The sequence below is a fragment of the Melospiza melodia genome, chromosome 9 (genome assembly GCF_035770615.1).
Source record: "Melospiza melodia melodia isolate bMelMel2 chromosome 9, bMelMel2.pri, whole genome shotgun sequence".
NCBI lineage: Eukaryota > Metazoa > Chordata > Aves > Passeriformes > Passerellidae > Melospiza > Melospiza melodia.
The window spans coordinates 33,059,980-33,084,988 of NC_086202.1; the positions used below are offsets into that span (position 1 = coordinate 33,059,980).

A 25,009-nucleotide genomic window follows, 5' to 3' on the forward strand; every position below is an offset into this window, starting at 1 on the left:
AAGCTTACTGGCATGTAAACCCCAAATCCTTCTTTTTCTTTTTTCCTTTTTGACCTCTTAAATCGAACTTCTGAGCATTTCCCAGTCCCCAGGGCCTTGCTCATCCCCTCAACCCACAGATATTTTTCCAGCATGACCCTCTACCAGCCAGAGAGTGCTTTCATTGAGCCCCATCTCCTCTTTTAGCTCGAGCTGGGGAAAATTAATTTTTCATTTGCTTGGGGCCAGAAGCACCCTGAGGTGGTGGAGGGCTGGAAAACAGCTGCTTTTTTTCCCCTTCCCCTGCAATATTCATGTAAGAAAAGTGAGAAGTAGAAGGAGAAAGTCATTCCAAGCCTGGGCTCCGTGGTTTATGCACATTTTGCTGCAATAAAAAAAGCCAAGCCTGATTCTTTGCACGATGTCCATAGGTTTTGGAGCTTTGGAAATCCTCCCCTTGCTGCCACCCTCTGCACAGGTCAGCATTGCCATTGCTCTTCTGGGTTTTTAGCCAAAAATCCCATTTCTCTGCACCATCCCCTTTCAGCCCATGATTTATTCCTGCTCCCCAGAACAGGGGCTTGGCCATGCCCAGGGTCCAGTGGAGCTGGGAGGGGGAAAACGGGTGAAAAAAGGGAATTTCTGGTGCTTGGAGGTCTGGTATTGTGCCTAGATGGCTTTTATTTTTAGTTTTTCAAGCCCTGGCTCTGCAAAAGCATCTTAATTACTATTCTTCGGCTGTAAAAATGAAACCCAGATGTGCTCCCTCTGCAGAGGTTTCATCGGGGGGTTCTGCCGGAGGGGGACATCCCAGCAAGCAAAACATGGAAATTATTATTATTATTAATATTATTTTAGGAGCTCTCATGTCCAGAGCTATTTGTGGTGGCCCTAAGCCAGCACATGCTTCTTCCCTGCTGCTGTAAATAGAAATTATATCACCCCAGCCCCAAACACCCTCAATTTTCACCAAAATGAAAGGGAAACACTCCTGAGCTGGGCCTTGAAAAGCTGATGGCTCTGGGACTTGGGTGCAGCTGGCAGAGCTGCCACAGCTGGGCAGAAAAACAGGAAAAAATGGGAATTTTTGGGGGGAAAACCGCAGCCCTGAAGGCTCTGATAGCTGCAGTGATTTGGCTGGGGCTGTGGCAGGTTTCCCCTTGCAGCCCCATGTGCCAGTGGAACATTGGCTCCTCGGCACATTTTCCCTTTTGGATGGATAAAAAACACAAAGACACGTGAAGTTCAGCTTCCAGGGATTGCTGCTCACCCCCGAGAGGAGGAGCAGGAATAAAATCCCTGGCTGAGGTCAGAGCAGCCCTGTTCCTTTCACCTCTGTGGAGCCCAAGGTCCCTTTGCCAGGGCCCCTGTCTGATGCAAAAAGGGAGAATCTGGCCAAGACCAGCTGCATTTTTGTACTTTAAATAAAATTAATAATTAGAAAATTATAATAAAATGTAAAATTATAAATAAAAATTAAAATAAATTAAAACTTTAAAATAAACAAAATAAATAAAAAATTTAAAATAAAATAAATAAAAACATAAAAACTTTAAAATAAAAAAACTTAAATAAAATAAATAACTTAAAAATAAAATAAATAAAAATTTTAAAATAAAATAAATAAAAATAACATAAAAATTTAAAAATAAAATAAAAACTTAAATAAAATAAATAAGACTTAAAAATAAAATAAATAAAAAATTTAAAATAAAATAAATAAAAACAACATAGATAAAATCTTTAAAATAAAATAAAAACATAAATTAAATAAATAAGACTTACAAATAAAATAAATAAAAATTTTAAAATAAATAAAAACAACATAAATAAAAACTTTAAAATAAAATAGATAAAAAATTAAAAATTAAATATAAATAAAAATAACAAAGAAAGATAACATAAATAAATAACAATATAAATAACAATAAATATTATATAATAAATTAATTAAAAGTTTTAAAAATAAAAATATTTAAAATTATAATCTGGAAAGAAATGTGATCTCCCAGGCCCATTTATCTGGGGAGAGTTTCACAGAGAAGTGGTGGGGTTGGGATAAAGTTTCTTGCCACCTTGTCACCACCCACACAGAGGATTTATATATTTATTTCTTATCTCTATTATTGTTCTCCCAGAAAAAAAAATAAAAAAGGTTTCTGGCAGAAAGCTTTTCTTTCTCTGGAAGGAGGCAGTCTTCCAGCCAAGGTACACGTGGTGCAAAGCTCCACTGAAATATTCCTCCCAGCAAACAAGCTCCAGCCAAAGGCAAAGGCTGAGCAGTGAGAAAGAGCCTCAGTACCCATCTCTGTACCCACCTCCTCACAGGGGGAAGAAATATGGGCATAATTCCACTTCCACGGCAGCTTTTGACCTGGAATTCCCCATGGATTGAGTCACAGGGGTTTTATTCTGTTCCAAAAAGCTTTTCTTCTATTTTTTGGGGAAGTGTTTTATATTAAAATATGTTTTAATAGGGATTTAAAAGAGAGGTTTTGGCTCTGTATGAATAGCAAACACCATTCAGCCAATGGTTACAGGTTAATCATGCCTCCATTTATAAAATGTTTTAATTACACCCTCAAATATGACCTTTGCTGAGGGACAAGAACACGAGTGCAGCACAGAGAAAAGCCTGGAAAGGACATGTCAGCATAGCCCAAACCCTCAGGGATAGGGAAGGCAAGCAGAAGCATTAATAATCCATTAATTAATTATCCATGTCAAATATAATCTCGTTAGGCAGCAGCACAGCTACAAACAGCCCCATTGCCACATTACCCCGACGGTGCAGCCAGAAAAAAAGGGAAAAAAACCCATTAAAACCCTCAATGCTTTCAGTGCTCCAAAAATCCTCTGTGATGATGATGATGCAGGGTGTGCTGGTGTGGAGGAAGGAGCATCCCCTCCTTTTCCTCTGCACTCAAGGCTTCCTGAGCAGCAAGGGGGGAACTCAAAGGAAAATTTGGGGAGGGCACAGGTGCCCCTGGTGTGGGTTTGAGCTCCAGGGAGGGGCTCAGGGCAGGTCCCACCCCAGGACAACTCATCCTCACTGCCCTTGAGGCTGCAGCATCCTGGGGAATGGTGTGGGGCAGCCTGGGGCCCGTGGGCAAGGCTCCTCTGGCAATATATACAATATTATTTAAATAAAGTCCCCCTCTGGCAATATATACAATATTATTTAAATAAAGCTCCCCTCTGGCAATACATACAAATATATTTAAATAAAGTCTCCCTCCTCCTCTCTGTCACAGGTGAAGCAGGCACTGACACCATTTATCCAGGCAGCTCTGGGCCCCCTTTCAGTGTTCTCCACATTTCACCTCTTCTAAGCCCCAGCAGCACCAATGCACGAATAACTTTTTCCATAGGTGGAATAAGGGGTAGATTTGGGGTTTTTTAAGGGATATTCAGAGTTTCCATGACCCACCCCAGCCTGTGTGTACAACCAAGAGTGCAGTGGGGTGATTTGGGGCACTGCTGGGGCTTCCCCTTGGCTACAACACAGAGCTTGGCCCTTTCCCATTTCCCTGAGAGCCTGCAGCTTTGGGAAAAAGGGGACAAAACAAAGCCCCAAAATATGGGAGATGGCACCCAGAGCTGCAGGGATACCCTGTGGCCCCGTGGAAATGAGATGCAGACAACCAGGCACAGATCTGTGTTTCCTGCCCTGAAATCAATCCCCTAGCACTGCTGGCTGGGATTTAATATTTAATATTTAATATTTAATATTTAATACTCTACCCCAAAATAACCTCAGATCCCCTTGGCTGTTCTCCCACACTCCAAGCCCTGAACAAGGTGAGGGAAGTGGAGAATTAGGAGTTAACTGAGGGTCAGGAACCTGCAGAAAAGCAGTTTCCATGAAAATCAATAAAATTGATAAATGAGCTCTTGGTGTTTTAATGTAAAAACACACTTTGAGTTTCTTTTTTTTGCAGGTATTTTAGTCCACACAGCCTCTTGCTGGTGCTTCCCTGGGAAAAGCTGTTGCTCCTCCAGGGAATAAACCCCAGTGAGGCTGGAGGTCACCTCATTAACACCATCCAATTAATTGCTGTTTTTTACCCTCCTGCCATGGGACACCTTCCACTAGCCTAGGTTGCTCCTGGTTGTTATTATATAGAATTTAAAATATTTCATGTGTTTAATATTTCTAGAATTTACATGGTATAGAATAATTCTAGAACGTGTATTTTCTATCATTATATATTAAAAGTTATATTTTTATAGAATTTAAAATATATAATATTTTAATATATATTAAATATTATATATATTTTATATAGAATTTAAAACATGTATTTTATATTTAATGTATTTAATATTTCTAGAACTTACATTGTATAGAGTAATTCTAGAATGTGTATTCTCTATTATATATATAAAATATATATTTTTCTATCATTATTTATAAATGTATATACATTTATATATAATGTATACACAGTATATGTAATAAATCTATGCTATAGACATATAGCATTTAAAATTCACAATATATACTCAATAATGATTTTATATTTTAGATATATCACATATGATACATAACCCCTTGTTTGCTTTGTCTCTGGCTGAATGCTTTCAGAATTGCCAATCCTTTCCCCTCAGAGCAGAAAATCCAGGCCATTCAGAGCCAGGTTTTAACTTCTCATCTAGGAGAGGGATCTGGGTTTCTGCCTCCCCAGCCTGGGGAAAACAAGGAATAAACACAGCACGGTTGATTTTTCACATTCAAACACATTCCCATCTCCCAGGATATTTTTTTTTCCCAGGCAATTGCTGCAGCCCTGCTTTGGAAATCACTTGTTAGGATGGTGGGAAAGCAGAAAAGGAGCCTTTGAGCCCCTCAGACCAGGTGATACAAAGCTCCAGCCTTCATTACCAAGATTAAAGGAGGCTGGGATTTCCTAAGCAATTAAAAACTCTGCCTAATTAAGACAGGGCTAATAGGCAGGACTTCCAAGGGCTGCTGCTGGGGCAGGAGAAGGATTTGCAGCAAAAGAGCTTGCAGGTAATTGCTTTGGTAAGGCAGAATAAATGGGGATGTGAGGATAGAGAGGATGTGCTCTGTTAAAAACTAAAATAAGAGGGGAAAAAAAAAAGGAGGGAAAATAGCATCAACAGCCTCTTGAAATTACTCAGTCAACTGTCTGACTGCATCAGCAGCAAGTTATCCTAACACTGCAGCACTCAGCGAGGGGCAAAACATTCAGGCAGGTATTTCTGCCTGAAGAAAGGAAAAAAAATTAAAAGCACACCCCTAAATGTGCAGCTAAGCCAAAAAAAAGAAAACGAGGGATCTCTTGGGACCTGGGTCTGTCACAGCCAAGGCTGAAGAAAAAGCAGCACTTTGCTATTTTAAAACCTTGTTTTTCTTTCCAGCCTCCACCTTTGAATTTCTGCCACCTCCCGGCGCTGGCAGGGGATGAAAGCGGCGGCCGGGACGGACGGACGGACAGCGTGCTCCTGCTTTTGTGCTTCCCATCCTGCCCTCTCCTCCCTCCAGGAGCCTTCCCCCTCACCCTACTGTGAGGCCAGCAGGGCACTGGGACCCCTCATTTATATCACCTCCTTTGGACTCACTTCATTTTTCACTCTTTCCTTTACAAACAAAGGAACCCTCCTGGCATTAATTTTGCTTTTCTGCCTTTACTGAGCAGCTCAGCCCCCTCTGCACCACTCAACTTGCTGCAGACACCCCAAAACTGGGTACCACAGCTGCCATTCCCCCAGCTAAAAAGAGTTGGGAAGAATCAACAAATGTGCCCAAGCCCTAAAAATACCCAGGTCTGAAGTGACTGGGATTTCTGCGAGTCCTAATTCTGGCTGCTGGTGTTTATGGCTCCATATATACATGGAGCCATAAAAATATAACCATATGTATATACATTTATGTGTATATGGACATGTACATTTGTGTGTTTATGCACACAAACACACCTCTGTGCGTACAAATATAAAAATTTGTGTAAATGCCGCGCTGCCTCGGGGAGAAAGCGAGGAAGGTCTCGGTTTTTAATTTACAACATTTTTATTGCGTCCAAAAGAACCCCAGAAATCCTCCCAACCTAAGGCAGCTTCGAGGCTCGCCCCTCCCTCCCCACACCCTCAGATTTGGGGAAAAACAGTCTTTTCTCCTTCCCCACCCCAGAGCAGGCAGCAGGGCCCCTCTGTGCTACACGAAGTCGCCGCGGAAGGGCCGGGCCGTGGCGCCCTGTGCCTGCCAGCGGCCCCGCAGCGTGCACAGGGCTCTGCCCTCCAGGCTCTCCAGCTCCGGGAACCCCAGCTGGTTCAGCACCTCGTAGACCCCGGCCACTGCTGCCACCTGCAAACAGAGGGACAAGGGACGTTGGATCCCCCTCCCCACCCCGGGGATGCTTCTGCCACCTCCGGGGTGAAGATCCCTCCCCATCCTGGTAGCACTCCCGTCACCTCCCCCAGCCCTTTTTCAGCCCCAGTTTATCCATTTTCTAAGCCTCTTCCTTGCTGCTGGGGTCAGCCATCACAGGGTTTGTTGGCTTTGGCACCCTCCTGCCAAAAAGCTACAATGGCGCCTTGTTTTTGCTGAAAACGCGGGGATTATGCAGCGGGAAGGGGCGCCCCGGGGGTCAAAGGCTCCTTGTATCCACAGGTTGGGTGTTTTTCCCTCCCCTCCAGCAGACAGGGGGAGTGGGGGATGGAAACCCCACACACAAGAGATGTGGCATTAAAAGGGGCAGCACCTCTTGGGCTGCACTCAAAAGAGATGCAGCGCCCAAAGAAAAACGAGGCGCTAAAAGATGCTCCAGCAAAAGTGGTCACAGAGGGCAGATGTAAATCCATGTGCTGGAAATGCAGGCCCAAAAGCACTAAAGGATGCACCCCCAAAAGGTGCTGCTTTAAAAAATACAGCATTAAAGGTGCAGCCCCAAATGGTGCAGCACTAAAGGATGCACCCCCAAAAGGTGCAGCACTGAAGGCACAGCACTAAAGGATGCAGCCTTTACCAAAAGGTGCAGCACTAAAGGGGCAGCATGAAATTATGTAGCCCCAAAAAGTTCAGCATTGAAGGTACAGCCCTAAAAAGTGCAGCATTAAAGGTGCAGCCCCAAAAGGAGCAGGACTAAAGGGTGCAGCCCCAAAAGGAGCAGGACTAAAGGGTGCAGCCCCAAAAGGTGCAGGACTAAAGGATGCAGCCCCAAAAAGTGCTGCATTAAAGGTGTGGCCCCAAAACATGTGGCACTAAAGGATACAGGCCCAAAAGGTGCAGCTCAAAAGATGCTGCTTTAAAAAATACAGCACTAAAGGATGCACCCCCAAAAGGTACTGCTTTAAAAGCTGCAGCATTGAAGGTGCAGCTCCAAAAGGTGCTGGTTTTAAAAATACAGTTTCAAAAGGTGCAGCATTAAAGGATGCAGCCCCAAAATGTGCAGCACTAAAGGATGCAGCCTTTAACAAAAGATGCAGCACTAAAGGTATAGCACTAAAGGATGCAGCCCCAAAAAGTTCAGCATTGAAGGTGCTGCCCTAAAAAGTGCTGCATTAAAGGTGCAGCCCCAAAATGTTCTGCTTTAAAAAATACAGCCCCAAAAGTTGTGGCACTAAAGGTATAGCACTAAAGGATGCAGCCCCAAAAAGTTCAGCATTGAAGGTGCTGCCCTAAAAAGTGCTGCAATAAAGGTGCAGCCCCAAAAGGTGAGGTGCAGCCCCAAAAGGTTGCTGCCTTAAAAAATACAGCCCCAAAAGGTGCAGCACTAAAGGATGTAGGCACAAAACATGCGGCACTAAAGGTGCAGCACTAAAGGGGCAGCATGAAATTATGCAGCCCCAAAAAGTTCAGCATTGAAGGTGCAGCCCCAAAAGGAGCAGCACTAAAGGCGCAACCCTAAAAAGTTCTACATAAAAGGTGCAGCCCCAAAAGTTGTGGCACTAAAGGATGCAGACCTAAAACGTGCTGCTTTAAAATATACACTCCCAAAAGGTGCAGCCCCAAAAGATGCAGCACTAAAGGTGCAGCCCTAAAGGATGCAGCCCCAAAATGTGTGGCACTAAAGGATGTAGCCCCAAAAGATCCATCCCCAAAAGGTGCAGCACTAAAGGGTGCAGCCCCAAAAAGCGCCACATTAAAAACCGCTGCACTCAACCTCGGGGCCTCCCGCATGCAGCCAGCAGCAAACATCCCAAATCGCCACCAAAGCTGCTCCAGCCCCAGCGGCGGCCGCCGGGCAATGCAAACACGGCATAGCCGGGATGCCAGGGCGGGGCGGCCCCGCTGCGGCCCCAGCTCCGCCCTTCCATCGGCCGCGGATCAAAGATGCCAATAGGAATTAGCAGCGCCGGCCGGGAAGGGTGGAGAAAAACTCTCTGCACCGTAACAGAAGTTAAGAGATGGAAATGACAGAATAAATTTTAAAATAACTGAAATTATAGGGTGCATCGATAGAAGTAATACAATAAAAGTACAAAAATTAAGAGTGAAAATAGTAAGATACAGTCGTGCAATGATAACATTTAAATAAATACAAATAATTAAAATGTAACAATATTAATAGGAAAAATAGGAATACTAGGAGGAATAATAATAATAATAATAATAATAATAATAATAATAATAATAATAATAATAATAGCAGCATTATTAAAATTGCCATGTCCCCAGCTTCCCCTTTTTCCCCCTGACTCTCCTTTCATGCAGAAGAACCCCCCAGCCACCAGCACACACACCCCAGGACTTGTACCACCTTCAAAGTCCCTTTTCCAGGGAAATTTACAGCCCCTTCCTAACATTCCCATTCAAATCAATGTGTCCCAAATAAATCTGGCACCTACATCCCTCCCAAGAAGGAAATATGGGTAATTTAGGGTCTCTTACCCAGCCTGCCCCCATTCCATAAGGATCATTTAGGGTCTCTCACTCGCCCCCATTCAATTTTTCCAGCTGGTTCCCAATCCCCTTGGATATTCAATGCCACCATCCCATGTCCCATCCCCTGTGCCACCTGTCCTGCCCAGGCAGGTTTGGCTGGTGGGCCCCCAGATGCTGCAACCACAACAAAACCCCTGGGAAACTCAAACTGGGGGAAAAGAGCAGGTTTGGGGTGGGAGAGCTCCCCCTCTATGTGGTGGGATGCCAGTGGGATCTCCATGAGAGCCACCAAGCCGGGGAGCAAAGGGACACGGACGATGCCCCAGCAAGCCCAGAAATCAGGCGCAAGCTAAGGACAGGTGCCTGCTTCCCAGCAAACTCCTGTATTCCCACATAAACACGGGGTGGCAGCATGGGAGAGCCTCACCTCACGCATCCAGAGGCTGAAGGGCCTCTGCCAGGAGTCCTTCTTCTCCAGGTGCAGGTAGGTGTTGAAGAGGATGAGGAAGATGTAGCGCTCCAGGTACTGCAGGCTCCTCAGCTGCAGCGTCCGCGCCTCCCGCTCATCCTTGCTCGACTTGCCCTGGAAGGAACAAGAGCCTGCCTGAGGCACCTGCGGCACCCCCGGGGGGCTCCTGCACCCCACCCTCAGCCCCAGCCCTGGGAGAAGCCTGGGAAGGGCACAGGAAGAGGGAGGAACACTCTGGGGACAGAAATGAGCGCATCCGTCCAGCCCGCTCCTGCTGGGGCTCGGCGCTCCAGGCTCTCATTTCCCTGCGGTTCCAGTGGGTAACAACATTCCCAGGGCTCCAAAATAGGTGAGGGAGGGCTAAACGTGGGGGGCAGGAGCAGGAATAGGCAGCCAAGGGAGAACTGTACCCCAAACCAGGAGGTTTTGGACTGTAGAGCACTTCCCCAGGGAAAAACATCTCCCTGCAAGGCATTCCCACCTGGATTCAGCCTCTGTTTCCAGAGGAAGGGAAGGGAAGAGAGAAGAGGGAGAACAGGGAGAAGAGAGAGAAGAGAGAGAAGAGAGAGAAGAGAGAGAAGAGAGAGAAGAGAGAAAAGAGAGAGAAGAGAGAGAAGAGAGAGAAGAGAGAGAAGAGAGAGAAGAGAGAGAAGAGAGAAAAGAGAGAAAAGAGAGAAAAGAGAGAAAAGAGAGAAAAGAGAGAAAAGAGAGAAAAGAGAGAAGAGAGAGAAGAGAGAGAAGAGAGAGAAAAGAGAGAGAAGAGAGAGAAGAGAGAAAAGAGAGAAAAGAGAGAAAAGAGAGAAAAGAGAGAAAAGAGAGAAAAGGGAGAAAAGAAAGAAAAGAGAGAAAAGAGAGAAAAGGGAGAAAAGAGAAGTTGATGGCCATCACATCTCCCAGTACTGTTTTATATATATAAATATAAAGAGTACTATTATATATATATAAATATATAAGAGAAAAGAGAAGTTGATGGCCATCACATCTCCCAGTACTCTTTTATACATACAAATATAAATACTATTATATATATAAAAATTATAAATATATCTCTTCTATCTTATATGTTTTATATAGATTATAGTGTTCATGCATTCATTATTTCTATTGATTGCTTTATTAGATATTGTATATAATTATACAGTAATTTTTATTAGTATTATTATTGCCATTATATCAAGCTCTGCATGCTGCCCTTTCTAGGAATTAATAAATGCTAATAAATCAGAGCCCTGATCCCACAGGCCACCCCAAAAAGCAGCAATTCCTCACTCCAGCTCTTCCCTTGGGAAAAGGTGTCTCCTCCACCCATGTGTGCCAGTATTTGTAGAAAGCAAATCCTGTAATCCTGTTATTTATCCTGGTACTGTATTACCCTATTTATTTTTCATTCTATTATCCTATTATTTACCATGTTGTATTACCCTACTTATTTTTTATCCTATTATTTATTGTTTTATTCTATTATGTTATTTATTTTTCTTCTGTTACTTATCATTTTACTCTAATATCCTACTTAATTTTCTTCCATTATCCAATTTTCTTCTGTTACCCTATTACTTCTCATTTTATTCTATTATCCTATTTCATTTTCTTCTATTGCTCTATTACTTTTCATTTTATTCTATTATCCTATTTATTTTTCTTCTATTATCTTATTATTTAACATCTTATTATCCTATCTTTTATCCCATTATTTATATTTTCCTCTCAGTTTGGGGTGGGAAGAGTTCGGAACAAACCAAACCAAGCCCCTAAACCACCTTTCCCTTCCCTTCTGTTTGCCCTAACCCTGAAAAGCATCTCCCAGCAGGCTCCCAAAACCCCAACAATTCCCACCATTCTCTTCTCCAAGCTGCCCATCACTGATGAAAAAAAAAAAAACAACTAAAAAATAAATTAAAATGAAAGCATTTTTTCAGGGCCAAGCCAAATCAAACGGGATGGATGGAGCAGCCAAGGGGCTCTTCCCTGAGCACAGGGAGTGGATGAACTCCTCCTTATCTTGCCTTCCCACCAGGATGCAGCCTGGAAATGGAATACAGCCCAGGATTCCCCCTGTGCTAAGCCTGACAGCCAAGCAGGTGAAACTCCCCACATGGCCACATGCCCAGAGTAAAGGAAAGAAAGCCAAAATTAAAGTACTTATCCTGAATGAAGATAAATTAATAAAAAATAAATGTGTCTATAAATAATTTATAATCACACATCTGCAAATAGTTGGGTCTCCAGAGGTTTTCTCTCCCAGCTCCCCAAACAATGCAGAGGATCTCAGGAGGCAAATCCCCAGGAAGCTGCAGATGTTCCTGGGTGATTGAACATTTTGGTTTTCCTTCCCTCCATCGATCATTGGCAGTCATTAATTGAAAACACAGATCAATGGCAGCTGGAGCAGGAGCAGCACTAAGGGATTCCCAGTGGGATGTGGCACAAACCACCCCAGGAATAACACCAGGCCCTGGGCTCTGCCCTGTGATACAGCTGCACAGGTCTGAAACATCCCAAATCTGGGTAAAATAATCCTTTTTGCTTCTTCATCAGCTGCACAGAGTGAAACAGGGCTGTGGAGCAGAGGCTCAGCTGGCCATGGATGAGTCCATTCCCAGGGGCAGCTCCTTTCCCAAAGCTGAACCTCCTTCCCAAACCCTGAGGAGCCTCTGGGGCTGGGAGTGGAGCGGGACAGAGCAGCCCTGCCCTCTGCAGGCTGAGCCTCGGGACGGGATGTGGGATAATGGACGGGATGGGGTAATGGGATGCTGCAGGAGAGGAACCTGGGATGCAGGCTGGACTCTGGGTGGGATGCAGGACAGTGAGGGACAGCACAGGATCCGAGGGTGACCGTGACCATAAGGGCCCTGGTGTCACCATGATATTTTCTGAAAAATCCCTTCACCAGGATCTTCTCCTGGGAAGCTGAGAGGCCTCAGAAAAGTAAGTAAGCAATAATTATCTGATTGCTTGGGAATGTAGTCCAGAAATCACTTACCAACAGGTGCATTTTTGGCTCCATGTGGATTGTTTTTAATTAATGACCAATCACCATCATCTGTGCTGGACTCTGAGGAGTCAGTCATGAGCTTTCATTATCATTCTTCTGTAACCTTCTAAAGTATCCTTTCTCTTTCTTTAGTATAGTTTTAGTATATAATTTCTTTTAATATAATAGAATATCATAAAATAATAAATCACCCTTCTGAGAACATGGAGTCAGATTCACATTTCTCACCCCGTCCTGGGGACCCTCACAGCACCACACCCTGGCACCTCTCTGGTGACACTCCAGAGACCTGCAGCCTGAGGAATGACCCATGCTCCAGACTGCAAGCTAGGATGTATTCACTGCCATCTGTATGGCAGTTGCCTTTTGTCAAGTTGTCCTTATCTCTTCCACAATCGCTCCTCCTTTGGGAGGGGACACCTGCTGATAAGAGGCCATTGAATGTCCCTGCCTCGCTGATAAGAACTACAGCATCCCATTGGGAGATGCTCTGCCCAGAGGGAGGAGCCAAGCATTGCTACCCAGATATAACCCAGAGGTTTTGAGACATCAGCATGGCTTTCTATACTGGATTCCCCAGAGGAACAGCAGCTGTCTCTCCTTCCACTGGATCTTCAGAGGAAGACTGCACCTTTCTACAGGATTCCTGCTCCAGCAGAACCACACCTGACACTGCAGGAGGGCTGCAGCCACGTTTCCAATGGGACTGCCACCAACACCCTGACCCACAGGGTGTCAGGTTGAGTTCTGACTCTGTCAGTGTTGTTCTAGTGTACTGCATTGTTTATTTTATCCTTTTATTTTCTTCCCTATTAAAGAACTGTTATTCCTGCTCCCATATCTTTGCCTGAGAGCCCCTTAATTTAAAATTTATAGCAATTCAGAGGGGTGGGGAGGGTTTACACTCTCCATTTCAGGGGAGGCTCCTGCCTTCCTTAGCAGACTCCTGGCTTTCCAAACTGAGACACCCCAGCTTTGGCAGTGCCCATGGAAGGGGGCTCACCTGGCGGAAGGTGCAGATGATGATCTCCCTCAGGTGGTAGTGCATGGGGGTCATGGTCTCGCTGACCGTGTCCAGCGCCATGTCCACCTCCTTCTTCATCCGGTGACCGTCGGGCAGGAGCTGGACCACCTTCATCACCACCTGGAGCACAGGCAGGAGCTTCACCACCCTGCCTTGTCCCACTGCCCCCGCTCCAAACGAGCAGCTGTGGCTTGAGGGAGCAGTAGAGGGAGGGTGCCAGGACTCACCTCAAACTCCCCCTTGGTGTACTTGGCGTCAGGCACGCTCACAATTTCCTCCTCGCTCATCTCAGGGATGCCCTGGGGTGGCCAGAGGGGAATGGGTCGTTATGGGCTGCACAAAAATGCAGAGCCCGTGCCCAGCCCAGCAGGACCCCCAGCATCCCCCACCTTGCCTCTGCCAGGCACAGAACGTGAATATTTTACCCCAGCCCGAGAAGGGAGCACACATCTGGATAGACACAGGACTGTTCCAGGCACTGGCTCAGGGTGCCCAGAGAAGCTGTGGCTGCCCCTGGATATCTGGAAGCGCCCATGGCCAGGTTGGACAGGGTTTGGAGCCACCTGGGATAGTGGAAGGTGTTCCTGCCCATGGCAAAGGGGTGGAACAGGATGAGCTTTAAGGTTCCTTCCAACCCAAACCATTCCACATTCCATGCTCTCCCCTGCCCTTAGCCCTTCATGCTGAGGAGGGAGCTCTCAGGGAGAGGGTAAAGGCTCACCAGGGATCCACCCAGGCTTCTGGAGCTCACTGGGAGTCAGGCACAGCAAATGACAACACACAGACAGGTGTCCACCCCACATTCCACCCTGTCCCTGCCCACACTCCTTCCAGCCCTCTGGCTGTGTGTGACACAGCTGCCATGGGCTCTGCAGAGCTTCCCCAGGAGCCCCAGCAGGGCTTGTTGCAGCCCCTGGACTCACGTTGAAGTGCCACAGGGTGAGCACAGCGATGACCATGGCCGTGGTGGTCCTGCCCCGGCCACTGGAGCAGTTGAACACGAAGGCTGCCCGCGAGTCCTCGGCCAGGGCGCTCTTCATGGCCTCCAGCAGCCGGTCAAAGTCCTGCCAGGATGAAGCCAGTGGGTTTTTAGGCATGCAGGGCTTCCTCACCTTGGGCTCCCCTTTGTCCTACAGCCCCCAGGTTGAACTCCCTGTTTCCTCACTGCCAGATCCATCCTTGCCCACCTGAAGGCACACAGCCTCTGTGTGCAGCACCTCCTGGGATCCCCCCTGCCCTGTCAAGCACTGAGCACCCAGGGGACATTCCTGCACAGCAGCAGGGCTGGGATGGAGGCAGCAGCACCCTCCCTCCCTGGGTACCTGCTCCCTGGGAGCACAGAAGTCGGGGATGGGGATGCGGCGGTAGGTGAGTCCCTGGCAGGAATTCTTCTGCTGGCTGAATATCTCCTGCGTGGTCAGGCAGCTCTTGAACATCTTCATCTGCTTCTCTGACTCCAGGTACACCTCCAGCCACTTCTGGCACTTCAGCAGGTCCCCCTTCAGGGCAGCCTCCAGTTTCTGCAGAGGACGGAGAAACCCTCGCTGTAACACCCGCCCCTCCTAATTTTTAATTAGGATTTTAATCAATATTTTTAGATGCAGGCGAACACCCCAAACCCCACACCAGGTCCTGGGCGGTTCTGCCCAGGTCCCTCTGGGTTTGATGGGAGCCCCAGGAGCATCATTTCCCACCACACCAGGCAGTTCCTCCAGCCAAGCTCCCCCCGTGCCTGTCTCCCCTGGAAATCCAGCTGGGAACATCTGCTCCCCTTTCCCCAGATGCCTTTTACCCTTGCTCTCAAGGCATGCTATAAATTCTTCCAGGGTAGATCTCTCTCTGCTTCGCTCCCTTGTTCCCAAAGGAAAACAAACCCAGAGGGTAAGGAACTATGAAAGCCTGCAGAAAGCACCCATGAGGGTTCCTGGGAACATCCACAGCCCCCAGCACCCCCCAGAGCTCACCTCCAGCTGCTGGGGCGAGGCAGCAGGCACGGGGATCAGCTCCTCCAGGAGCCCAGGCTCCCGCAGGGTGTAGATCTGCTCGTTGCCCTCCAGGACCGCCTCCTCCCGCAGGCTGACCCAGAGGATGCGCGAGTGCTTCCTCTTGGCGTCCGTCAGGTACCGCAGCACGCTGCCCAGGCTCTGGGGGAATGGGGGCGAGGGTGATGGCAGGGCTGGGGGCCAGCGTGGGCTCCCTGTCTGTCACATTCACACTCTCTGGAAAAATCCCTTCGCCCAGGATTTTTCTCCTGGGAAGTTGGGAAGCCTCAGAGGGAAAGGAAAACAATTCTCATCTTATTTGCTTCTCCTGTGTTTTGCTGCTTTGGAATGTGTTTGGAGATTGTTTACCCACAGGTAATTGTTTCATTGGTTTTATGTGAATTGTTTTGACTTATTGGCCAATCAGTGCCAAGCTGTGTTGGGACTCTGGAGAGAGTCACGAGTTTTCATTATTATCTTTTTAGCAATCTGTAAGTATCCTTTCTGTATTCTTTAGTATAGTTTAGTATAGCTTTCTTTAATATAAGACAGTATCATAAAATAATAAATTAGCCTTCTGAAAACATGGAGTCGGGTTCATCATTCCTTCCTTCATCAGGGAACACCACAAATCCAACACCTGCCCCATGTGGGATGGCGTCCCTCACCTTGGAGCTGGGCTGTGCCGTGCCATAGACGGGCATCTTGGGCACCCTGCGGAAGTTGGCCACGCTCATCTCCTTGGCAGTGCTCAGCACATCCGGGCAGAAGCGCTCATCCGCCACCTGCAACAGAGCAATGCACAGGCAAGGGATGTCCCTTCCCACCCTCAGCCCTGCAGCACTCCACAACCCACAGACCCTGCTCAGGACGAGCCCCCAGACCTTTCCAACAGCAGCACCCAGGGCTCAAAGCTGCGTTTCCAAGGTGGGACATGCTCTTCTTGCAGCACAAGGCACCAACAGCCCCGGCCTCCTCCACCCCACCACGGAGACATCCAGGGCCCAAAGCCCCATGGCTGTGTTTCCAAGGTGGGACATGCTCCTCTTCCAGCACAAGGCACCAACAGCCCCGGCCTCCTCCACCCCACCATGGAGACATACAGGGCCCAAAGCCCCATGGCTGTGTTTCCAAGACATCCAGAGCCCAAAGCCCCATGGCTGTGTTTCCAAGGTGGGACAGATTCCTCTGGCACCAACAGCCCCGGCCTCCTCCACCCCACCACGGAGCTGCTGCCCAGGCTCACGTCACGGGATGCTCCAGACACATCCACGTGCACAGGGATCTCTGGCCACACATTTATCATCATGTGGCTCAGGCTGGAAGGGACTTTAACACCATCTAGTTCCATCCTTGCTGAGGGTGCCAGCGGGAGCTGCTGGAGCCAAGAGCCCACGACACCTGCCCTACAACAGGGAACCCTTTGGGAATGTCTCCAACCCACTCCCCCTTCTGCAAAGAGAACCCCTCACCCCATGTTCATGTGGCAACAGGAGGAGTTTATTCCCAAGCCTTTCTTTATAAAGGACATTTGTAAAACCAGATCTGGATAGCTCATAGGTCTGATTTTTTTACTCTCCCCAAATCCTGGACCGGTGACATGCTGGCAGCTTAGGAAGGAAGGTAATTGGCTGAAGTTCCTGTCAGTCAGCCCAGGGGCTAGTTTATGGAGCTGGCTGAGTAGAATTAATTTGCCCATTAAAGCCAGCCTGTACTGTGATATAACGTGGCAACATCTCCTCTTTTTTTCCTTTATTAAAATTGCAACCTGCTGTCTGTCATCCATCTGTAAGGGTGTTGCAGTAAAGTGGAAAAATTGTAAGAAAAAGGTCTCAAAAATCAGGCATGCTCTGGCTAGTCTGTAATTTCTTCTAAGTCAAGCTAGCCCTTTGCAAGTTCCCATGTGAAAGCAATCCTGGTGTGAGCAGTTCCTTAGCATAACAATCTATTCCTGGGTAAAAGACAACCAGCACCTGTGTAAACTTTTTTTACACTGTTAGACAAAAAAATTAAAATTACCTCTCACAAACAACTTTTCCTACATGTAGATATCAGTGGTTTGAGTGACCAATCAATGCAGGGTGACAACTTGTTAATAACCATTAAAATAATTGTCAAGAAAGCTCCTGACCAATTTGAGTCACACATAAGGTCTGTAAAACTGTATAAAAACTGTATGTGACTGAAGAAGGGGCTTTTTCCCCCATGAAGAACATGGAGTCTGCATGATTTATTCCCATACAAGGGCCCTTTGCAAATTGTCTGACAGAAGGCAGCACAGGTTTAATCTGCATGAGACCACAGATCACTGGAGCTGCAGCACTCACTTCTAGGAGTTAGGTGACAACTTAGGCTAGCCCATCACAGGCTTAATGGGGTTTTGAAGGAGTTCTCCCAGCCCTCCACATCCCTCTGGCTGTCCTGGATGGCTCCAGCCCCTGCCAGGGGGCTCAGAGACCCTGGCACAGAGCCCAAGGCACCTGTGACTGATTTTGGCCCATGGAGCAAATCACCACCTTTATATGAAGGACTACAAGCCAAGAGAGTTTAAGCAGAATAACAATTAGTTGTCACAGGGTGAAAAATAGATTTTTTGGGGTTTTAGAATGGGGGCTCAGGGTCCCTAGATGGAAGAATTTGAGCATGCCCTGTCCTTATTCTTTCTTCTTCCTAGCCTCCATCTTCTGGGTGATGGTGGCACTGTTGGATTGGTTTAGAGTAGAAGCCCACTGTCTAGCATAGGTGATAGGTATTGGGAAGTTATGGTAAATAATGTACATGTAGTTTTAGTATTAAAAGATAACACCAGTGTGCCTCAACCCGAACTGCCAGACCTGCAGTGGGTCGGAGAAAGAACGTTATACATAACAAAAAAATAAACAACCTTGAGACCAAGAACAGAAGAATCCTAACTCCTTCTTCAACTGCTGGGCTGGGAAAAGAGACCTGTACCTGTCTCTGGGTCACTGTGAGCAGCAGAAGCCCCGGGAGCACTCACCAGCACGCGGGCGCCCTTGGTGAGGAGCTCGGCGCTCGCGGTGAGCTCGGCGCGGTTCATGTCGGCCTGCAGCCGGTACAGCTCCGGGCGCCGGCACATCCACCTGCTGAAGCTGAGGGCAAAGCCCAGGGGGTACTGCCGGGGGGGAGGCACCATCAGCCTGGGCGCTGAGCCCCCTGCCCGCCGCCCCGCCCGGAGAACCCGCTGGGAAAACTCCAAGGGGGATGGAGCAGCTGGTTTGGGGGATCCCCGGGTGCCCCCTAAGCTGTGTGTTCCCTGGGAGCAGCAGGCAGGGAAAGAGACCCCACAGGGCTGCTGAGGGTGCTGATTAGATGGGGGTTTATTGGGGTCCCACCCATGGGAGCAGCATGGCTCCAGAGGGAGAAGGGAGGGAAGGGGAGAGAGGGAGAGCCTGGGGAGAAAAGCGCCAAGAGCATCTCGTCTCCCTTGCACAACTTAACAGGGAGATTCAAGTTTGGGCCAGTGGGATTACAGATCCATCACACGTCTGGAAAGGATCACAAGCTTGGAATAAACCCTACATTTTCATTTTGGAGGGGTGAGACAGAGCATGCCATTTAAATAAAATGTAACACCACAGGGGGAAGCCCCTGCCCTCCCACCCCACCACAGAGACAAAAACAACAGAGGGAAAGGAAGGTTTTGGGTGGTTCTGGAGGTTTTTACCTGCTCATGAAGGTAGTAGTTGAAGGCAATCAAGTAGAAATAGCGTTCGAGGCTCTGCAGAGTCCTCTGGAGGAAATACTCTTTGGTGCTGCTCCCCTGGAAGCAAAGGACAGGGGGTCTGTGATGCTCAGAGCTGACCAGCCCTGCAGCCCCCAGAGCAGGAGGCTGGGAAAGAGCCCTACAGACACTTTGGATTAATTGTTTTTACTTTTTTAATGAAAAAAGTTTTTCAGTTTCCAGTTTCCCATATTAAATGATGCTCAAAAGCATAAATTCGCATTTCAGCTCAAAACAAAAGCTTTCCCTTAGCACAAGGACACACCTGGAGCAGTTCCAACCAGTCCATGCTATCACAGGGACACACTGTCCAGCTGGGACATTCAAACCCAAGGGGATAGGTCTGGAAAATGCAAGGTCCTGCCCCCATTCCAGCCACCTCCATGGCCTTTGGATGAAATGCTCAGGCAGTGGCACCCCTGGGCCAGCCACACACCCTGCAATATCCTTCTTTTCCAAGTGTCTCCCTTTTCCATGTCCAGAAGCACCCTGATTTCCAGCAAGTTCTCCTCCTCCTCCTCTTCTTTATCATCACCTCCACAACCCAGCATATTCTCCACCACAGCTATCCCCTCCCAGGGAGGAAACTCAAACCCTCGGGATTTTCTGCAATTCAGAAACCTCATGGTGGTGGGGGGAGGTTTGTACCTCTGAGCATCCCATCCAACAAATGAACCTGGCACCAGGTAAGAGACACCCAGCATGGCATCCACAAGCATCCCCAGGAGCCTGTGGAACCCATTTCCAGGCCAGGATGGAAAACTCTCCAAGATGGGGCTGTGTCCGGGCTCAGCTCGGCGAGCAGGGTTTGCTCATCCCGGACACTCCGTGGCTGACTCATGAATATTTACTTGTTCTCCACAAGAGAAATCCGGCCTGCAGTCATTTATCAAGAGGAAAGGCAGTGGGATTTGCTCTGGAAACTCAAAACAAAGGCAGTGGGGATGGAGCCGTGCCAGGTTTGCCGGCAGCACCGACAGCAGAGCGGGTGCTGCTGCTTCCCGAGCATACGGATTCCTGCAAAAAAATCCACCCCAATGCTCCCACCCAAGGCAAACCTCCCAACATTCCCCTTGAACACCCTGTGGGTGGAAAGGGGAATGATCCACTCGTGTTTCAGCCATGGAAAGCCAGGTATTGTGGGAGTCTGGCTGCTCAGCATCCCACACCAGGATTCACCTGCACTTCCATCACTTGAGGGCTTGAATCTCCATTTCTGCCCCCCAAACCCAGGCAGAAACCCACAGACATCATTCCTCTGTGCCCAGAAATGCCCTTTTTCCCCCCAGAACCAAACCAGTACCACTCCAACACAAAGAAGTCCAGGCTGGTTTTCCAAGGACTGAGCATTATCCGCTCTCCCCTCCTCACCCTCCATGTGCCCCCAGCACATTTTCCTGGCCCCTTGCCACTGTTTAAACCTGCTCTTGCTCCACAAAGACTTCAAATAAACACTCCTTGAGGCTTATTTACGGCAGTCCCCAGCCGTTTGTTGTCCAGGAGCCCAAGATGACACAGAGCAGCTTTCCCCAGCAGGGATAAGCCAGGGAAAGGCTTCAAGGCAATGGGAAAATCCCCTGTCCCACGCCCAACCTTCCCCTGCTGGACAAGAGAACCTGCCAGCACACAAACAGCACCAAATCCACCCTAAAAGGGAACAAGGGAGGATAAAATTTGGGATTTGCCACTAGGCACCAAAAAAGTGACAGTAAATGCCTTCTTTTCCTGTAGCTTAATAATTTTCATGGGTTTTTTTGGCACAGGGCACCTGCTTTGAAGTTGCTCTTTACAACCAGCCCCAGCACTTTCATTCCACGTTCAATATTTAAATGGGAAAATTAATCTCCAAAGAAACTGGGATCAGGGCAGCACTTCTACCTGAGCATCCAACCTCCTTCCATCACCTGGTGAGGAGCCCCCTGGCTGGGCAGGGAAGACCCCAGCATGGAAAGCCACCCTGATGGCTCTTCAAAACAACAGGAAAAAACATAAATCCACAACTAGAAAAGCCTGACCTTGGGTGACTACATTTGCAATGATCCCTCTCAGCTCCCAAGGACTTTTACCATCCAGGCTGATATCGATTTTCCAATTTTAGAGCTGATGAAATCAGGGCACAGGATATTGTTTGCCCCCAAGGTCATCTACCAGAAGCAGTAGCAAAGCCCAAACCAGTCTGTTTCCCCCCCAGTCCCAGCCTGCTCCATTTTATGGCTTTTAGAACAACTGAGGGGAAAAAAAAAAAAAAAAAAAAAAAAAAAAAAAAAAAAAAAAAAAGACACTCCACAACCTTCCAGGTTTCATATCCCTGGGAAATCTCCAGCTCACAGGAAGCTTTGGGTTTCCAGAATTTACATTCTTCTCATCCCGGCGCAAAAACAGCTCAATAAATTTCCCGGTGCCGATGGCTCCCATCCGAGCACTCCTCTGATTACCTGGATCTGATAGTCCTCCCCAATGCCTTCCAGCTTCTTCTTGTTCTCGTAGATGGCTTCCTTCATGTCGTGCATCTCCGAGCAGGAGGCGATGGCGCCGTCCACCTCGGGAGGAGCAAAAGGGAAATTGCTCTGTAAGCCTCGGATCTGGGGGGAAACTCCATCCCTCCCTCCCAGCCATCCTGCTGGAGGGTTCACCAGCACCCCCTTACCTCCTCCACTATCTGCTGGCCTTTGGGGACCATCTCCATGAAGGCCTGGATGACCCGGAGCCTGTCCCTGGGAGATGTCTTGGGCAAGGGGGGGAAGCTGCGGTGGGAGAAGGAGGAAATCGAACCAGCCCCAGGGGGAATGGGCATGGCCCCAGTCCCACCCTGGGGGCTGCTCTGCTTACTCAGGCTTCTGGGCAGCTCCTCGGTGGTGGTGGAGGACCAGGGTGCCCATGGCCATGGCCAGGTTGGTCCTGCCCACGCCGGTCTGGCAGCCGAAGAGCAGCGCGGGCGGGGGCCGGCCGGGGTCCCGCAGCAGCAAGCTGGGGCTCTCCTGGGAGGGACAGACACAGGGATGGAGGGATGGAGGGATGGAGGGATGGATGGATGGATGGATGGATGGATGGATGGATGGATGGATGGATGGATGGATGGATGGATGGATGGATGGATGGATGGATGGATGGATGGACGGAGACCCCAGCAGCCTCCAGGAGAGCCAGGTCTGCCCCATCAGTGGCTGTGATGGAGGCCATGCCCAGGCATGGAGGGGTGGGCAGCATCTCCCTTTGCTCAGGGGATGGGGTGGATGGAGAACAGGACAATGGGTGGCCCACCCACTGCATTCCCCTGCCCAGTGCCCTCTCCATCCACCTCACTGGAGATGCTCCCACCACTCATCCCCAGCCCACTGAGATTTCATCTTACAGAATGTTAAAGAAAAAAAAAAGCAGCTCTGACGTGGAAAACCTTTGCACCAAAGGCAAATCATTCCTGCCAAAGCCATTTAGGGAAAAGCTGCCTGGAGGTGGCCAGGGATGGTCATTTCTAGCCAGGGGTAGGGATGAACTGCTGGACAACATTGACATCTCCAGCAGCATCCTACAGCAAGGGGAGTGGGATCTGCAGGCACAGACACCTCTAACAGGCAGAGTTAAGGAAAACCAGAAGATGCTCTCAGGCAGTCGTGGTCTCCACACAGCACAGGAGCAAACCCCACCCCAAGGAGGCCCCAAGGACCAGCTGCTTTCCCTGTGCTCACCCTGAGGCAGCGGATGAAAGCATCAAACTGCTCCTCCAGAGGGGCTCCCTCGGCGGGCAGGGGCAGCCGGTGGTACCTGCGGGGACGGGGACGGCCCTGTGAGGACGGCACCACCGAGGGGCTCCATCCCCACCACCACGGGGGACACGCGGCCTGAGGGGTGCCAGGAGGAGGAGGAGGAGGAGGAAGGACCTGTAGGAGGGCTGGAGGAAGACAGGCCTGCGATAGACCTCGTCGGTGACCTGGATGTCCTCGTCGCAGTGCACGCGCACGGCGTGGGGCTCGTCGCGCAGCCGCTCGATGTCGTTGTACACGTAGTACACGCTCTCGCTCAGCTGCGCGAAGTCGCGGATCTACGGGGCACGGGAAAAACCCTGTCACAAACCCTCCTCCAGCCTCTGACCCCTGGGATGTGCCCCCATTCCCTCCCAGCTCACCTCCTTGCGGATGGCCAGCTCCAGGCTCTCGGCCCGCACGCCGCGCTGCAGGCGCTGCAGGTTCTCGTGCAGGTTCTCCTTGCCCCGGGGCGTGTAGGACACAAAGTCCCCCTCCAGCCGCAGGAACACCACGGGCTCCTCGCGGACACAGAAGAAGACACATTCCTGCAAAGAGCGGGGAAGAAGCTCTAAAAGCTCTCCTGGCTTTTTCCCCACCCCAGTTCCCACCCTCCCACCAACCTTGTGGCCTTCTCTCTGCAGCTTCTGCAGCACCAGCTTGAAGCCGTTGAGGCTGGGCTGCCCCATCCCGAACACGGCGTAGCCTCCCTTGGCCTGACGGAAGTTGGGAGCGCCGCAGCTGCCAGTAGTGTTCAAAACATCCAATTTTCCATACACATCCCTGACCATGAAGTATTTCCCCTGCAAAACATCAGAAGGGAGAAGGTGGGACATCAGTGGATTTGAGCAAGGTGGGACTTCAACACAGCTGAGTGTAAAAGCAGCTTTTTCTAAGTGATCTTCAAAATGAGCCCCCTAACAAACTCCCGAGGTCCCCAAAGGCCAGGCTGAAATGAGCTGGGTGATGAAATCGGTGGCAGAGATGCTCACCTGCACCAGGTAGTGCTCCAGCGTGGCCTCAGAAATGCGTCCCACCGTGTAGTTGGCCTTGAGCAGGTCATCGTGGATCTGGAACTCCTCCCTGCAGTTGTACCTGCAAGAGCCACACGCACACAGGTGGGTAAAGGAAAAAAGTAATGGCATAGGTCAAGATCAAAATAAACCCCAATATTTAGAGAAGAGGGTGGAGAAACCCAGGATTCTGGAGGCTGCCGAGGACTTACGTGATGACCACGGGCGCCACTTTGTTGGTGATGATGGACTTGGCCTTGCTGTTGTGGAGCCCCAGGGTCTGGAAGGAGTGGATGCTGAGGGAGTGCTGGTCCTCCATGCTGCCGTCTCCCGGCGCCCGGCTCTCCAGGGGCGATGCCGAGACCGCCTGCTGCGCCGCGCTGGCCGTCGTACCCATCATCCGTGGGCAGCTCTGCCGGGACGGGGATGGAAGGGGGAAAGGCAAAACGGAAAACAAGGAGGTGGGGGAAGAAAGAAAAGGGAGGAGGAATTTATTCTTCAGCCGTTCCTGATTTAGGATGGGAAAATCCCAGGCAGGCACAGGGCAACCCCCTGCTGACAGGCGGCCAGGGAGGGAAGCTCAGCCAGCCCTTTCCTCCCGCTCCCACAAAAGGCTTTCTTCCTGCCTGCCATGCAGCTTGCTCCATCGGGGAGCTGAAAGTAGGGCTGAGGAGGGAGGGGGGGAATGAGGGGCGAAATGCTGGATCCGGTCCCTAAAATCTGCTGAGTCAGCACATGGCACTGCACAGAGCCTCGTCCCCTGCCGTCCCAGCACCCACAAACCACTCCCGAGTCCCTCCTCACATGGAAAACTCTGGAACAGAGAGCACATGTTACTGGGGGTTTGGTGTGTGCCAGCCTGGAAGCAGCCGGTTATCCCCATCCCAGGGGAGCACCCAGGGCAGCAGGGACCCCAAAAGCAGCTGCAGCTCCATCCCCAGGGAGCTCATCCCTGCACAGGGATGGAAGGGAAAGGGCCAGGCCTGGCGGTGGCCAGGAGCATCCCGCCACACTCCAGCGGGCTGGGACAATGAGCCGACTGTCTGCGCCAGCCAGGGCCGGATCCCGGCTTCCCAACAAAGCCAGGGATGGCAAAGGGCTAGCCTGGAAAAGACAAAACTCTGCCCACTCCTAACGAGACAGTTCCCAGTGAAACCTCCTTTGTGCTGCGTGGGAATAACCCTGGCAGCACCCGAGAGGGGACGGTACCTGCTCCG

General features: G+C 49.4%; 1 protein-coding gene across 1 annotated transcript; it reads right to left on the minus strand.

Moving 5' to 3' along the window:
- Positions 1-5,994: 5,994 nt before the first annotated feature.
- On the minus strand, positions 5,995-24,204 carry PALD1 (phosphatase domain containing paladin 1). Its single transcript, XM_063164133.1, has 19 exons — positions 24,005-24,204; positions 23,772-23,874; positions 23,403-23,582; positions 23,163-23,327; positions 22,918-23,078; positions 22,726-22,801; positions 21,869-22,017; positions 21,687-21,783; positions 21,475-21,579; positions 18,983-19,078; positions 18,296-18,430; positions 15,966-16,082; positions 15,280-15,459; positions 14,638-14,835; positions 14,239-14,379; positions 13,543-13,614; positions 13,295-13,435; positions 9,255-9,410; positions 5,995-6,307 (listed from the first exon to the last, which is right to left on the minus strand). The coding sequence occupies exons 1-19, from the start codon at positions 24,190-24,192 to the stop codon at positions 6,158-6,160; spliced, it is 2,610 nt and encodes an 869-aa protein (XP_063020203.1). The 5' UTR covers positions 24,193-24,204; the 3' UTR covers positions 5,995-6,157.
- Positions 24,205-25,009: the final 805 nt, after the last annotated feature.